The sequence below is a fragment of the Lepidochelys kempii genome, chromosome 1, assembly GCF_965140265.1.
Source record: "Lepidochelys kempii isolate rLepKem1 chromosome 1, rLepKem1.hap2, whole genome shotgun sequence".
NCBI lineage: Eukaryota > Metazoa > Chordata > Testudines > Cheloniidae > Lepidochelys > Lepidochelys kempii.
Genome location: NC_133256.1, coordinates 293,218,055 through 293,235,055, shown reverse-complemented (window position 1 = coordinate 293,235,055; position 17,001 = coordinate 293,218,055). Strand labels below are relative to the sequence as shown.

The 17,001-nt window shown below is 40.7% G+C and overlaps 1 protein-coding gene across 7 annotated transcripts in view; it reads right to left on the bottom strand.

Annotated features, from left to right (window-relative positions):
• Nucleotides 1–15,822: 15,822 nt before the first annotated feature.
• The window catches only part of RPAP3 (RNA polymerase II associated protein 3), a 50,493-nt gene continuing 49,314 nt past the window's right edge, over nucleotides 15,823–17,001 (bottom strand). For 6 of the 7 annotated variants that reach the window (XM_073327966.1, XM_073327968.1, XM_073327967.1 and 3 more), the window contains one exon: nucleotides 15,823–16,326. In XM_073327966.1, coding sequence (XP_073184067.1) covers nucleotides 16,235–16,326 — 92 coding nt within the window. In that variant the 3' untranslated portion in view covers nucleotides 15,823–16,234. The remainder of the gene's footprint in view (nucleotides 16,327–17,001) is intronic. The other variant, XR_012156781.1, reaches the window with a different exon arrangement.

Below are 17,001 nucleotides of genomic sequence, written 5' to 3'. Positions count from 1 at the left end.
TCGACTGCTAATAGAATCAAAATTAACTCTGATATTCCACAGTAGTGAGAAAAGAAAGTGCAATTAGCATGTGGGGCCCATACCACCAGATATCAATACCTATTCCCAACTTCTCTCTCCATTTACTGAGTTTTGGAACCCATGTCCCTTGCCTAGCGAGTACTACTTAGTTGATGGCGAGTCCCTCCATCATAACAAAAGGCCAAGTACAGTTCCACTGTCCTTGATTCACATAATCAGGATAATAACAATTTATTCTTCCTGCCGCAATAACAGAGAAACTGGGGGTCCCCAGCAGCCAAAGTGACCATTTGGGCAGCTATGGGCTCATGCTAGGTGGGGTGGGTGTGCCTATGCAAATGAGATCAGCCCCTGAAGTTCTTTTCCACAACTTGCCACAACTCACCACCAGATGTCAGGGTGGAGCTCATCCATAACTGTCCCACAAAATCGGTGCCCACACATGCTTCCAAAGCAGAGCTAAGGTGGTGCATGTGTATTCTGATCCCTTAGCACTCTCCACCTCACTAGGAATACAAATAATGGGTTAGGGAAGGATAGCTGCAATTTTCAAGCCAGGCTACATACATGGACAAATGTGCAGATCTTCTGTACCAGTCTTCTGTAGCTCCTTTCGTGAGGGCTTGTGCTTCAGGTTTTGTGTGGCTTAAGTCAGGTCATTAAAGAGAGTATATAAACTATGCTTTTATACTTGACGTTTGAGATGAGTCTGAGCCAAACCCAAGGATCTCTTCCCCTTAACTTTAGTGTATTAGAACTCTGGATTCAAATGCTTGCAATTTGAGCCTTCAAACATTTTCACTTTATACTCTGTTGTGTGGAATATTTTGTTTAGAATTTGAAAAGAAGGGTAATCTAATTGTTAAAGCTAAGATGTGGCTTTTTCACTGTCTTATTGTATGACCTTGAGCAAGTCACTGGGGCCCCATCCTGTAAGCTATTCCATGTTGGCAGACCTTCTGCTTGTTTGGCACCTATGCTCCAAGTGGCACTCTGTGGGAGCAGGGCCATGAGTGTCTGTAGGAATTTGCCTAAGGCTGACAGTTTCAAAGCAGTGTAGGAGCTTTAGTCACCTCCTCCTCCCCCACTCTTCACACACATAGCTTGCATTAATTTTAAAGATCTGGGGGTGTCATTTTAATGGAAGATGGGTGTGGCCAAAGTCCCTGCACTGCATTGCAAACATCAGCTTATACTTCTTTGTTTTACCAATTTAGATTCTTCATAAAACCCTCATGAAGCTGAATTAGTATTTATAAGTCACTGAGATTTTTGGTTAAAAGGTGCTATTGAGCTGCAAATTATCAATACTCCCTCCACCCCATTTTCCCAACCTATTAAGCAACTTTTCCATCTAGAAGAAGACATGGAATTGGAGAAAATCTCGCATAAACTTCACATTAGGTTTTAAAGGAATTCATTATAGACTTTCCATTGAGATTAGAATGACTATAAAGTGTAGAAGAAATGGAAAGTCTGTAACAAAGCTTTCCCCTAGCAAGTGAGATCGTTTTCCTATTGCAGTTAAATTAATCCAATACTATATAGTGATTTTTTTTAGTCGTTTCAAAGCGATAAACCAGAGATAACCAATGTAATTTTCACATGCACTGAAATTCACTCACCAAATGTGAAGAAAAATAGGAATGGAGCAACAGAAGTCCATATGAGTTTGTTTTAAATATGAGGCAATCAAAAAATGTAAAGTGGAATTTAACTGATTCTTACTTTGCTAATGAGCATACTCAATAATTTTAGTAAAAATAGTGGCCTTACCTCACTTCTCAGCAAAGATTTTATAGAATAATGTTGTGCAGTTAGATGGTTAAGTATCAGTACAACATAGACGGCAATACATTTAGTAGTGAATAAATAAATGGAGGTTACTTGTAACTTGAGCTCTTTGAGATAGACTCAGGTTACTCACCCTCATGGAATTGGCATAATCTTTCCTACCTGTTGTTTGGAGACAGGCTAGTTCAATTTGCCAGCAACTGGAAGTTGATAGCGTCAGATAAACAGATTCTTGAAATTATAGACAAGGGGTATTCAATCCAATCTGAGAGTTTACCCTCTTCAAATACCTCCCCACCTTCCCTAATCAGTGGTCCCTCCCAGAAGAGAGTTTTAATATCAGAGGTTCAGTCTTTACTTCTGCCATATCCAGAGAGCAGGTTCTCAGAGATTTGTGGGGTCAGTGGTTTATTCAAGATACTTCTTTGTACAAAAGATGGTGGGTTTTCATCCTATCTTTGATCTAAGGAAGCTAAATACTTTTATGTGACAGTTCCAGTTTTAAATGTTGATCCTAGCTTCCATTGTATCCTCCCTTTCTACCATGGATCCAAAATAGGTGGCCATGCATTTATTAGTTAATACATTAAATTTCACTTGTAAAAATAAATAGTCAGGGTGATCCAGTGGATAGGACCCAGCCTGAGACTCAGAAGATGTCTATTTCCCTCTCTGCCACTGAGCTGCTGTATGACCTGGGTAAGTCAGTGTGGCTCTGTTTACTCTCCTGCTCTTTGTCAGTCTTACTTATTTAGACTTTAAACTCTTTAGGGCAGGGACCGTCTTTTACTATGTGTCTGAACAATGCCTAGGACAGATGGACCCTAATGTAATACAAATAAGAAAGAGCATTTCTGGCATGCAGTCTGATGTATTTGTGTGTGTTTGTTCACTTCAGTCCTGATCAGAGCCATGTGAACAGACCTCATGTGGCTCTGTTTGCAAGATGGGCCCTTATTTGACCATTTACAAACCACAATGACGTGTAATTAGACTTCCAGACATTAGTACAAATCGGTGAGGCTTTGCCGTAGTTGGGTGTTTGTCAATTTACCAGTATTTGGGCCAGATTCCTTGCTCTGTTATGGCAACTTCAGTGGTGTTTCATTGGTATAAGCAGTAGGGAATCAGACTCACTTTTTAATCTAATTCAGATAAACACCATTAACTAAACTACAGGTGTAAGTGGCAAGAGAAGGCCTGAAAACTGAAGATGGCTGGAAAGGAATCATTGCTTGATGCTACTGTTTGGAAAGGAATAGATTCCCATGAGGGTATCCATCCACTAGGGAATTTGGCAACCATCTTAACAGCAGGCAAGAAAAAGAATCCCCCAGCAGATACGTTTGTTTGCTTCTGTTTCTAAATCAAGCTGCTTGAGGAAAATAAAGATAGCTGTAAACTGGAGCCTTAAAGACAGTCCTTGAAAGCTGCTTTTAGAAAACATAAAAAAGCCTTGAAAAAATACCTTTAGAAAAACAAAGAAGAGCCTTCAAATTACACTTTTAGAGGCTCAGCTCCACAGTATTGGTTAGAGTAGAGGGAATACACTGGAAAAGAAAGTGTTTTGAACTTGACAGAAGGTAGAAAGGGCACAATGAGAGAGAAAATCAAAGGAGGGGTCCAACTCAAGGTGACAGAAATGACAAGAGAGATCTGGTGCAAATGATTGCATGAGAAATACTGTGAGGAAGCAAGGGAGAATAATAAAGAAAAGGAGAAAAAAGAGAGCAATTCACTACTGCAATCAAGTTGAAATGAATGATTAGGGGCGAGAAGAAAATGAAAAGTATAATTAAATTTATCCCTGAATTCTAAGACCTTCATTTCCATAGGCCTAAGCAGCAACTAAGTACTAGACATAAGGCCAAATTCATCCCTGGTGCAACTCCATTGTCTTCAGCAGAATGACACCTGCTTACATTGAGGTTAAATTTGTCCTGCAGTATCAAACATCAACTCTTGGAGAAGAGGAGTCAGAGTGGGTTCTCTGTCTCCTGGATCATCAACAGCAAAAAGTGATTCTGCAGGTCAAATTTTGCTCTCAGAGGCATTTGTGTAAACCTTGGAACAGAAAGATATTGAGGTTAGGAAGGCATTACTGAAGGCATAATCTAAAGACAGTGGAGTTGCATAGGTGTAGATGGGGGCATAATTTGGCCTGCAGAATTTCTAAACTTGGTGATGAACTGAGTTAAACAGAATCCAGCTTGACTGTCAGATCTCAGGGAAGGAGGGGAGTGGAGTGGAGGAAGAAGCAGGACATATAACACATACTACTTACAAATGGAGCAAGGTTAGCATGGGAATCTCACAACGAATATGGAGCCCCACAATGCCCTTCTAATAGAGGCCCTTCCTAGGACAGAAAGGCACTTTAATGATATTTACTAAATGGAAAAAATGAATTTTGTATGTAACCCTTCTGCCCGTCAGAGTTGGCAGCAACAAGGGCCGGGTTCAATATCTAGGGGATCCATTCCAATAACACAATGCAAAACCGGCTCGAGCCCCCACCCAGTGACCTGGGACAAACATATACCACCCCCGCTGGGCGCCTCCAAGAGGCAATACTTCCCCTCTCGCAAGCACATAGTCTGAGTGTAGCAAAAGCCTTTTAATAACAGAGAGAAACAATGTGGCATTATGTTGGGGAAACACCACCAACAGGATTCATAACACAACCCATGAGCAAAAAAAAACCCACCCCAAGCAAATTGGGGCATGCCCTTTTCCCTTTGGTTCTTGAGTCCAGCAACCCCAAATCACCCAAAGTCCCAAGAGTCCCAAAAGTCCAATGCCCCAAAAGTCTGTCCCTGGTCAGGGCAGCCCCAGAGTTCGAAAGTTTATCTGTAGAGCTTACCCCATCCCATTTCCACCCAGGTTGGGAGGTAAAGAGGCACCTTACATGATCTGAAGCTGACCGCTCCATAGCAGCGCTCCGCTCTGCCAGCCGCCCCACGAACTCCTTTGCTCAGCTCCACAGCCCACAAGCAGCTCCTGCCATCCACAAACTGCTCCATGTCGAACTGCTTCACCAGCTGTCCCGCAAACTGCTCCACAATATATCTTCAGGCTCCCCCACTACTTAACACAACACTCAGTGATTTCAGCTCTTAGGTGAATTCAGCTTGTAGTAGGGGAGCCCCAGTGCTGGTGCACTGTCAGCCCAAAGTGAGCTCAGCAGCCTATAACCAGACTTCTAATGAAATCAAAATTAGTTCTGATATTCCACAGTGGAGAGAGGAGGAAGTGCAATTGGCATGTAAGGCCCTCACCAAGGGGCCCATGCCACCAAGTATTAACACTTATCCCCAGCCTCTCTCCATTCACACAGTTTTGGAACCCATGACCCTTGCCTAGCGAGTGCTATTTAGTTGATGGTGAATCCCTCCATCATAACAAAAGGCCACGTACAGTTCCAAGCACAGTTCCCATAATCAGGGTAATAACAATTTATTCTTCCTGCCCCAATAACAGAGACATTGGGGATCCCACAGCAGCCAAAGTGACCATTTGGGCACCTATGGTCTCATTCTAGGCGTGGTGGGGGTGCCTATGCAAATGAGATTGGCCCCTGAAGTTCTTTTCCACAACTTGCCACACCTCACCACCAGATGTCAGGGTGGAGCTCATCCTGACACTGCTTACATCTAGGCTAGCTCCCCTGGTGTGGTTGAAGGTGTTCTGTGCCACACTGCTGGGGCATTCTGGCTATGAAACTAGCTGATCAACCCAACATAAGGAGGAGATTCTGGTGGAGCAGAAGTGGCACAGAAGCTCCTATGCAGCACCCCTTCGCTGTTGCCAGCATGTGTGGATGGAAGAAACGGGAATAGGTGGAATATCCCTACAATAATTAGGGATTATTATTATAAATTCTGCTATTTTAGCCTCTTAGGGATATTACTGGTGGTGCAAATTAGAGCTGCATTCAAGTTACTCTATCTTATGCCTGGGGACCATTCTGCATAGAGCAGCCCCAGGATGATGGTCATGCAAAAATTATCTTTATAAGAACATAAGAAAGGCCATACTAGGTCAGATCAATGGTCCATCTAGCCTCGTATCCTGTTTTGACAATGGCTGGTGCCAGATGCTTCCGAGGAAGTGAACAGAACAGGGAAATTATGAATGATCCATCCCTCTGTCATCCAGCTTCTGGCAATCAGAGGGTTAGGGACACCCAGTAGCATCCTTGACCAGCTTGGCTAATAGCCATTGGTGCACCTATCCACCATGAACTTATCTAATTCTTTTTGAACCCAGTTATACTTTTGGCCTTCGTAACATCCACTGGTAACACGGTGACTGCGTGTTGTGTGAAGTACTTCCTTTTGTTCGTTTTAAACCTGCTGCTTATTAATGTGATCAGGTGACTGCTAGTTCCTGTGTTATGTGAAGGGCCAAATACCACTTCCCTATTCACTTTCTCCACACCATTCATTATTTTATAGTCTTTCATATCCTCCCTAATCCTTTTTTTCCTCAATTGAATAGTCCCAGTCTTTTTAATCATTCCTCCTATGGAAGCTGTTCCATTAATAATTTTTGTTGCTCTTTTCAAATTCTAATATATTTTTTTGAGGTGGGGTGACCAGAACTGCATGCAATATTCCAAGTGTGGGCCATGGAACACTGAGAGCATGTTTACAGTGAACAATCCACAATGACACCAAGATCTCTTTCTATTTCTCTTTTCATTTGGTAACAGCTAATTTAGACTCCATCATTTTGTATGAATAATTGGAATTATTTTTTCCAATGTGCTATACTTTTCACTTCTCAACATTGACTTTAATCTGCCATTTTGTTGCCTAGTCATCCACTTTAGTGAGAGCCCGCTGTAATTCTTCATAATCAGCTTTGGACTTGACTATTTGGAGTAATTTTGTATTGTCTGTAAATTTTGCTTCCTCACTATTCAGCCCCTTGTCCAGATCATTTATGACTATGTTGAATGGTACACATCCTTGGGAAACCCCATTATTCACCTCTCTGCGTTGTGCTACCTCTCACCCCACCAATTATCCCAGTTTACTATTTTGTCATGGTGAAGGATCTGGTCCATTGTTTCAAATTTAAAATTTGTACTTAACGCAAATGAATTTGTTACTGTATGGTGAATTTTACTGCAGTACCAGGAGGCATAACAAGTTTCCCCACGGTACATCAAGATCTTAATGGGGGGGGGGGGGGGGAGAGAGAGAGAGAGAAGCTGTAATTCAGAAGAAGGAAAAATACTGCCATCTCCTGGAAGAAACTAAACCTGCAGCTCTTTGAATTATTACTCTGCCTGTAGTGGCGGCTCAACCTTTCTAGACTACTGTATCCCTTTCAGGAGATTGATTTGTCTTGCGTACCCCCAAGTTTCTCCTCCCTTAAAAACTACTTGCTTACAAAATCAGACATAAAAATGCACAAGTGTCACAGCACGCTATTACTGAAAAATTGCACTTTCTTATTTTTACCATATAATTATAAATTAAATCAATTAGAAAATAAATATTGTACTTGCATTTTAGTGTGTAGTATATACAGCAGTATAAACAAATCATTGTCTGTATGAAATTTTAGTTTATACTGACTTCACTAGTGCTTTTTATGTAGCCTGTTGTAAAATTAGGCAAATATCTAGATGAATTGATTTACCCCCTGGAAGACCTCTGCGCACAGGGGGTATGTGTACCCCTGGTTGAGAACCACTGGCCTATAATTTATCTCCCAATAATTTGTATTAGAAGAATAAGCCGTACTCTTTCTTGCTTTTAGAAAGCAATAAAGATATAATGGTGCTGAAATGAAAAGAAACAGTAAGGTCGTTTGGTAATGCACTTTTCCTCTATAACCAGTTACAAACTGGCTGAAATTTAACCAGACAAGTAGGCATGTTTGTTTCATTTGGCTATGCATCTGCTAACATAGAGTCTTGTCCAAATCGTATCTAATTCCATCTGTACCTTCACCATTGCTAAACGCTAGATTCACTTGGTTGTCTACCAACTATAAGGGCACTGAAACAACACAGAAGCTGTGGTGGAGAATCAACCTTTATTTGCATCTACCACAGTTATGGTGAAAGGCTTAAAAATGCTATTGCAAATGATCGAGTGGAGCTTGTGATTTCTACTACTGGTGCCCTAACTGCTATCCTTCAAGACTTGCGGGGCATCAGTGAACAGCAAGACTGGAATGAGGGAGAGGGTGTTTAGAAGCCACACCACCACCACCGCATTAACACTATCTCTGCTGTAGAGCTGTTCCTCAAAGTCCGCTTCCAGAACAGTAGCTGTCTAAGAAAAGAAAAGTGTCTCCTACAACCTGGCTTGCTTGAGGTTGATACAGTTAATAACAGCATATGAAATGACAAAGTGCATCATTCAGAAAAGTGCATTGTTGCCCTGGATTTGAAGGGTGTGCATACCCCAGAATGTGATCGAGCTAATTGCAAGCACATTATGTGCATTCAGCCATCCTGAAGTAATGAAATAGAACACCAGGTAGTTAAGGGTTAATTTGGAGATAGGCTTTCAGAAGCAAGGTCATATCTAGTTGCAGTTTCTGCTAATCAGAATGGGAGGAGGGGACAGGCAAGTAAACAACTCAGACTGAAAATCTTGGTGGTTGGAAAACCTTCAGTCTAGAGGCCTTTGATATTAAAGGTTTACTGAAAGTTAGAAAAGTGATGATATAGTAGGGAGTATTATGACTTGTTTTGTAGAAGTTAGTTATAAAAGGTTAGCTACAGTATGCTTTGGAGCAGTCCTTGAAAGCCAACTTGAGAGAGGTTTTTCCTGACACCCTTTCTCCCCAGTGGGTGAGCAACTGGGCACTGCGAACCTGCTGAAAATTACTCAATACCATTCCAGATGTTAGGTTTAGAACTTTATATCCCAGATATTTACCTATTGCCCCCAACTCCCCCAGCAGTGGCACATTTGGACACTGATGGGTGGGGGAGATTCGGGGTTTATGTTTGAAGGAAGGACATTCAGACAGAATTTGTTTTAGATACAGGTGCCACTTACTCCTTGATGAGCATCCAGAGTAAGAACCTGTTTGGCCCTCTGGCCAAAACAAATAAAACAAAGTGTTCCCTTTTGCAGAAATATTTTGTATTAGGTGTGGAAGAGGAGAAATAAAGAGCAATTTGGCTTAATAAATTTGGGAGGAGAGGGAATTTTGGGAAATAATGTTTTAAGAGAATTCAGAGTGTTAGCGGATTTTGCTAACAGGGTTCTATGGGAAATGCCTTCTGGCATATCCTAGGAACCAGTGGAGATTTTAGCAAGCTACCAGATAGCAGCCCTTAAGGCATCTGAAGAATTGGAGTGGCCCATGTGTACTCCGGAAACTTTTGCAATTTCAGAGAAACACCGGGAGGTGTGGGCCAAGAATAAAATAGAATGTGATAAAATTGAGGCAGAAATCCTAGTTACAGGCCTGGTTAAGGCTGAGTCCCCACTCTGGCACTTTGAGTGCAGAAGGTGGGGCCCCACAAGTATTTTAAAAATGAATACTGGACACTCCAGGCTTGTATTCAACTTCCAAGGCTACAGTTTATTATTTTTTTTTTAAACCTTGGATGGGTAGATGCTGCCACCACCCAAGTGCAAAAACCCCTTTGAGACGCACTTGGGAATTTCTTCCTGTGGGGTACCCTCAAGCCCTTTCACCCCCCCTCCAGGGAAGAGCTGAGAAAGAAAAACAAAGGAAATCAGATGTTGCCACCAGCTAATTAAACAACATGTGCATAAATCTTTTAGGACACAAAAAAATTAATTGTTTTTTTAAAAAAGGTAAATTTTATTAAAACAAAATGAAAGAAAATACATTAGAAAACTTAGACCATTACTATATTTTAAAAAGAACCACTTACAAGGATTAAGCATTAAAATAACTTTTTTGAGGTTCAGTTTAAAGGTTACAAGCAAAAACATTTGGGGTTATCACAGAGGAATTTACACGCCATAAAGAAATAAAAGAAATAAACCTAATAGTGTTTTTCTAGACGTTTCCTGATTTACTTACATATTTGGGGTTTTAAATGAGTCCTTTTTAGGTATGATTTGATGATTTTTCATACCTGGCCCAAGCTTTCTACAGTATAGTTCTGCCCTGTTCCCTCTCTCCCCGAGAACACTGAAAGACAAAGGGGAGGTTTTTACCCAATTTTTAAAAGTTTTAGCCTTCCCATTGGCTTTTTTGGTTAGGTGCCCACTCCCTTCCTTTTACCTATGTAGGGACACTTTTTAACCCTTTACAGGTAAAGCAAATAGAGAACAACTGGGTGTTCATAAAAGGGAGCTACCCCCCCCCTTCATTTATTACTGGCCCTGACCCCCCACCCCAGAAGCAGTATGAGTATCCGAAGGAGGCAGAAGCCAGTCTGAAAGAAACAACTGATAGGCTTTTAAGCCAAGGGGTTTTAGTCAAGACCCAATAATGCTGCTCTCTGGCCAGTCCTAAAAAGTGATGGCAAAACCTGGAGGCTGATAGTTAATTTTCACCCCCTTGATCAGATGATACCACTGATGGCCCCCACAGTGGCTAAGTATTAGGTGGTGATGGCCTCCACTGAGGGGAGGAGGGCAGGCAGGGGGCACAGTGGTTTTCAGTTTTTGATTTGGCCAATGCTTTCTTTGCTATCCTTTTACATCAGGACAGCTATTACAAATTTGCTTTACCTTTCAAATGAAGCAGTTGTGTTTTGCCAGCGTCCACCTGTAATCAAGATGTGGGATGGGATGCATGAAAGTGACTGTGATTTTTTTTATATGGATAACATCCTAATTTGTATTTAGACCAGAGGTGAGAGTTTGGAAGTTTTGGATAGGGTATTACAAAAGATTCAAAAAACTGGGTTTAAAGTAAGCCCAAAGAAAGCCCAGTTGTGTTCCCAGCAGGTAAATTATTTTGGAGTGATTTTGGTCCAGAAAGGGCATTCTCCTGATCAACAGAGTGGTGCTGGTTCCTAAATTACCAGCTCCCACAGAGGTTACAGCTTTCTGGGAATGGTTAATTTCTCCCAAGGATTTTTAAAGATGACAGCCCCACTGCATGAATTGTTAAAGAGGGGGTGGAATTGAACTGGGGCCCTCTGCAGCAGGAAGCCATGATCAAGTTAAAGCAGACCTTAGTTTAGGCTCCAGCTTTAGTACCCAGGTGTGACCACCATTTGTGCTACTGCTGGCAACTACAGAAAGGAGATTGGGAGCAGTGCTAAATCAGAACCATGGAACAGGCCTTGGTCCTGTGGTTTAAGCCTCCAAAATTATAAATGAAATAGAGAGGGGGTTTACTCCCTGTGAAAAAGGAAGTTTTGGCACTAGTTTGGGTTTTGCAGCACTGGGAATATCTGGTGGGATTGTGCCCTTTGTTACTGAAAACTGCCCACTCCTCAGTGAAATATGTGAGTACTGGCAAGATTAGTAATGGTCATATCTTCAGCCCCAGCAAGCCTTAAGCAAATTAGAGCTGATGAATTTGCTGAGCCCCAAGCGGGTGCTCAGAGTACAGTTAAGAGTTAGAGCCCCTCCCAGGGGAAAAGAGCGAGGCGAAAGAGGGACTTAGGCCCAAATGGCCTAAGTCCAGGTTAATAAGTTAGTTAACTGTTTAAGTTCTGTTTAAATGTATACCTCTCCCTATAGAAGGAGGGCAGACATTTTGTTTTGCTTTGTTTTAGAATATTAATTATGTGGATGCTGGAAGACCTTGGAGATGATGCATTCCTGTGTGCTGTTTTGGCTGGCATTTGGATTGCAGGGCTACGCCTCGGATGGTATGAATCCAGAACTTGGTGTGCCCCCAGCATGGGAAAACTTCCTGTGGATGACCGTGCCGTGCAAAGTGAATGATGCAGTGGAAATTGATGTCGCCCCGGTGACCAGAAAAGTCTCAAGCAGTGCTGTCAATGCCTCCTGGAAGTGGTCAGATGTCAGTGGGACAGAAGTGATCCCACCCATGACTCCTCTCCAGATCCATAATGAAGGGCTATCTGCTTTGGAGGACAGAAAAAAAAAAAAAAAGCAATACTGCTTTGGGACTGTAAATTGGTGACAAATGTTAGTTTAAATTTTAGTTTTTTTCCACCTGTAAACCCCGTTGTGTTCATTTATGAATTGATATCCCCAACTGGACAGCATCAGGAGAAGAGACAATTCATTTTAGGCTGAAACACACCCTTTTATAGCCAAACATTGGGTAGAAAAGTTTGGGGGGAGGCAAGATTACAGATAAGGATACCAGGAGGGGAATGGGAAGCTCTTTTGCCTTGCACTTGGGAGGCCCTAGGTCCTCAGGAAATTTATAAAAGGGATAAAGGATGTCTGGATAATAGCATGGTTACATGGTGTTTTGGTAAAATGATTAAAAGGTGTAGAAGTGTGAATTCTGTAACCACCTGAATTGATTTGATTGGAGCATGTCTGGTTGAAATCAATGGGAAGACGCATATAGAGACGAAGGTAAACAGTAAGGTGAATTATGGTGTGTGGATGTACAGTAGACAATGAAACAGTATGAATGAGGAGGTGGTTGTGAATAATATGAATGCAATGGCTCAACACCTAAAAGATTTAGCAATGCCCCGAGGGTATTTTTAGATCAGCTAAGCTGCATACAGGATGGGGTGACACAGGTTTTAGAGAAATGGGCGCAATCCCAAGAAAAGGACCACCTCCACCTCTTGCAAGCTGTTGGTGCCCTCCACAGTAATGTTTCCTTGGCTCTGACATGCATGCAAATGCAGATGTAGGTTACTGACATGTAAAGAACATGATTTGAGATGGTATGAGTGGGATACACAACATTGGAAATTAGGAACCTGTTTAGAAGAATTTGGGATTGAATATGAATGTACCACAAATACCTTGCAGGTACAAGATGTATGTTTACAATAGAGAGAATATGCCTGTATTTATTGAAATGAATTTGATTGTTGTAAAATGTTAACTAAGCATTCCTATTTAAGGAATTATTGGTAAGTTGCTAGGCAGGAGGCACGCACAGTCATGGTTACCATCCACCACGCTTCTAATTAGATTAAGAGACTGAGAGGGTTAGCAGCGATTTGGAACAAAATTAGTGGGAGATGTTATTGAGATGGTCCCCCACAGAACTGGGGATTTAATTTGGCCTTACATTTAATTGTGGTGAGGTTCTAATGTTTCAGGTGGCATTGGTTGTTGTGCTTCTAGTACGGATATGCTGGATTTGGAGGAAGATTGATCAGTTGCAAAACCAGCGGTTCTATAGACCATGTACATGAAGTCTGGTCCTTAACAAGGCAAGTCAGGAGTGAAACCGGAGAGTGCCAGCGAGAAGATTGTGTCTCGGTCAAGAGCCTTGAGACTAATGCTGGACCTTCAAAAGTAACCCACTGAACTTTTTTTTTTATATATGTATCTAAAGGCCTTTATTAAAAATGTGGCCTTTAAGGAGGGGAATGTTGCACTGTATTTGAGGGGTGTGTATACCCCAGAATGTGATCAAGCTAATTGTAAACTTATTACATGCATTCAGCCATGCTAAAATAATGAAATAAAACACCACATAGTTAAAGGTTAACTTGGAGACAGGCTTTCAGAAGCAAGATCGTATCTAGCTGGCAGTTTTCTGCTAATCAGAATGGGAGGAAGTGACAGACAAGAAAAACAACTGAGACTGAAAACCTTGGTGGCTGGAAAACCTTGAGTCTAGAGGCCTTTGATATTAAAAGTTTACTGAAAGTTAGAAAAGTGATGATGATATAGTAGGGAGTATTATGACCTATGTGTTTTGTATAAGTTAGTTACAAAAGATTAGCTCATAGAGAGTACTTCGGAACAGTCCTCAGAAGCCAACTTGAGACGTTTTTTCCTGACACCCTTTCTCCCCAGTGGGTGAGCAACTGGCCACTGAGAACCTGCTGTTACTCAATACCTTTCCAGATGTTAGGTAACTATCTGGGATGTTCTAAACCTATTGCTTTTGTGTGCTTAAATCTAATAAACTGCAGTTTTAGATAGAGCATACTTACATGCATGATCTTATCAGACAGAATTGCTGTGTTCCTGTTGATTTATTACTAACACCACCTAGAATGAAATAGTTAAATTGCCCCTCTTGGGGGTTCTGAAGACCCCAGGTAACAGCATGACTATCCCACGGCTAATTAAATAGCCTTTATCCAGCCCCAAATTGTCTTCATGGTTGCTGATTTAGGGAAGGTGCATGAGTGTTGTAGCCTATGCAGCTACAGAGGCTTCTTGCAATTTCAGCAGGGAACTTCGCCTTTAGAAGTAGCCACCTAGTGGTCTCAACATGGGATTGAAGTCTTTCCAGGCTGAATGATGTCATTCAGTCAGGGATGAAATTTTAATGATGTCATATAGCTCAGAAATTGAACTAAGCCAGAAAGAAGAGAGAGCACCTATACCTCCAGTTAAGACCCAGCAAGGCAATCTTCTGACACAGAGCTAGGGTTTTTTCTCCTCAGTGTGAAGTGTGTCATCTTGTGTCTAGAAGAGGTCAGCCTGCTACAAAGACACAATACCCACACTTGTTGGTGTTCACGGTAAAGAGGTGTTCTACAAGACTAGGACCCCACTGGCCCAAATCTGTGAGGTTAGAACATTTTAGATATTTTCACCCTATTAAAGTTCCCAGAGGAAATAAAGATCTATGGTGATGAGTGAAAAATACATGTGTAAATATTTCACCACACCACCATACCCCAGCTGTTACCTGCTAGTCTATCTCTAGTGCATTATACTACATACTGATACATTGTCCAGCATTTCTTACACAGAATACAGCATTATTATTTCCCACAGGGCTTGTCTATAGGGGGAAAATGGCCTTGAATAGATATTCCACAATAGCTCCTCATAGGGACCCTCTTATTCTGCTCTAAGAAAGCCTTTGTGCAACTTAACTGAATCCATTTTAGTGACAAATAAGAGAGTGTCCACACGGGGAGTTGAGGAATAGCCACTGTGTTTTAAATTCATACTCTAGCTTATTTCACAATAGACAAGCCCATAATGTAGCATGGTACATTTCTTTCACAAAATGAAAAACACATTTGCCAAAGGTTGACCAACCGTGGCAACAGGTCTCCTTGTAAAGTTAAAGGGTTGTATAGCTACAGTACACCATAAAGATATTGGTGTGACAGATTCCAGTTAACGATTTTGATCTATTGCTATAACCTGAATACCTAGTAGATAGAAAGAATGCAGCAAAAATGAAAAAAAAAAATAACCCACAAAACAACAACAACCCACAAGCAAAACTCCATATCTCAGCTATATCCATCTTGTTCTACTTAGGTTTTATTGGTTTGTTAGCTGTTCTGGATTTATACAAAAAGTAACTTAAAACAGACTAAGGTTGAAAAATCAAGCGCTCAAAAGTTAGAAATTGCCAGAATTAAGTTTGCCTGTACAACCTGAATGTGGCCCTCTTGTGTGTAGGCATTAGGATAAAGGATGGGATTTTCAGAAACATCTAAGTGACTTAAGAGCACAAGTCCCATTGAAAGTGCGTGGCAAATAAGACCTGGGGCCATCCATCGAACAAGGATCAAAAGAAATACTGCATAGCTACCAGCTTGTAAAGGGGATAGATTGATAGGACTGTAAAGAATTGTGCTCTCTGTGTGGTGCAATATTCATTCATATTTTTTTTTATATTTTCATTCAGCCATAGGTGAAATTCAGGGTCTTAGTGACTATTTTAAAAATCTTACATTGTCTGGAACCTAGTTATTTAAGAGAGATTCCTTTTGTACTACTGCAATGGGCATCTCAGCTGTCAGTGCCTAGAACTCAGCTTTAGGGCAATCTCAGCTAAAGAAATTTGGAATTTACTGGCCTTCAGACCCCAAGTTTGCAGAGCATCAGATGAAGTTTTCATGTTGTCCTGCGTGGCATCTATTTAAAGATAAATAACAATTTAGCTTATCTGAGAAATGTAAGTTCATTAAGTAGTACATTTTATGTTAAAATAAAATATACCAGCCAATTTTGAATTAAACACTGTTAAGTTTATTTCCCAAAATAAAATTCACGCTGATCTTTTAATAATCATCAAGTTACCAAAACCCACATGTTTATAAATAATTAACTTTATTTCTGAATAACTGTCAGCCTTAATCCTGCAACTCAATCTACTCAAGCGGACTCTTAAACCTGGAGAGAGTCCTCCTGGAACCACAGGGCTCTTAAATAATGGGCACAATTGCAGAATTGGGGCGTAGGCCATTATCCTTTCTAGGCACTTGCCATTTGGTTTTATCTGGTATAAGGATTTCATTACCTACATAAATGCAACTTTATGGATTTAACTCTTCCACTGATTTCAGTACAAGTAGCTCAGAGAAGAGGTGCGGAATCAGACTAGTTTACACATACAAATATGTAACATCAGTAATCCATTAATACTGAACACCATATCTCTTCTTCAGCTCTTCAACAGAATTATCCTCCAATCCGGACTGGTTCATGTGACTGAACAATACATGTGCAGCTGTAAGAGATAAAAATTAACATGACCTTCCATTTTTAGACTTTCAGACACACTATTTTTTTTAAATGTGTGATTTTAAGGTGACAAACTGTTATAGAACATAAATATGTCCTATCTGAAAACTGTCAATACATTTAATATGTCATTTGGATTCGATAGAAGAAGAAATCTCAATAGTAATTAGTTAAAACTCAATATTCTGTCTATAAGAAACTGAAAACAAAACAAAAATCCACAAATGGCAACAGCCAGCATTTTTGTTTTGGTGCTTTATACAATGAATAAAGGTCCTTTTACAGCAAGTGGTTAGGCAAAAAAACCCATAATTCCTCAAACAGGTGCATATTCCTGATGACAAAAACAGAAAAACAAACAAGACATAAGCTATCTTGTCTTATGCTATTAAAAACAGAAGGTAAAAAGTTTGTGCCAGATGTCAGACAAAATTGGCATAAAAATAAAGTTGTTTATTCAAATTTATAAGCTGTAATGAAGAAATATATACTGAAGTAAAAAAGCTGAAAAAGCTAATAGTTTCAAAACATGAAAATGACTTTTACAAGGAAACTATTTGTCCAAGAGGCTCAGGTTTGTTTTCTATTATAATGAAAGAGTGGTAGGTGTAGTGAAGCTCAGCTATGTTCAGTAATTTCCAAATTGATTTTTTAAAATGTC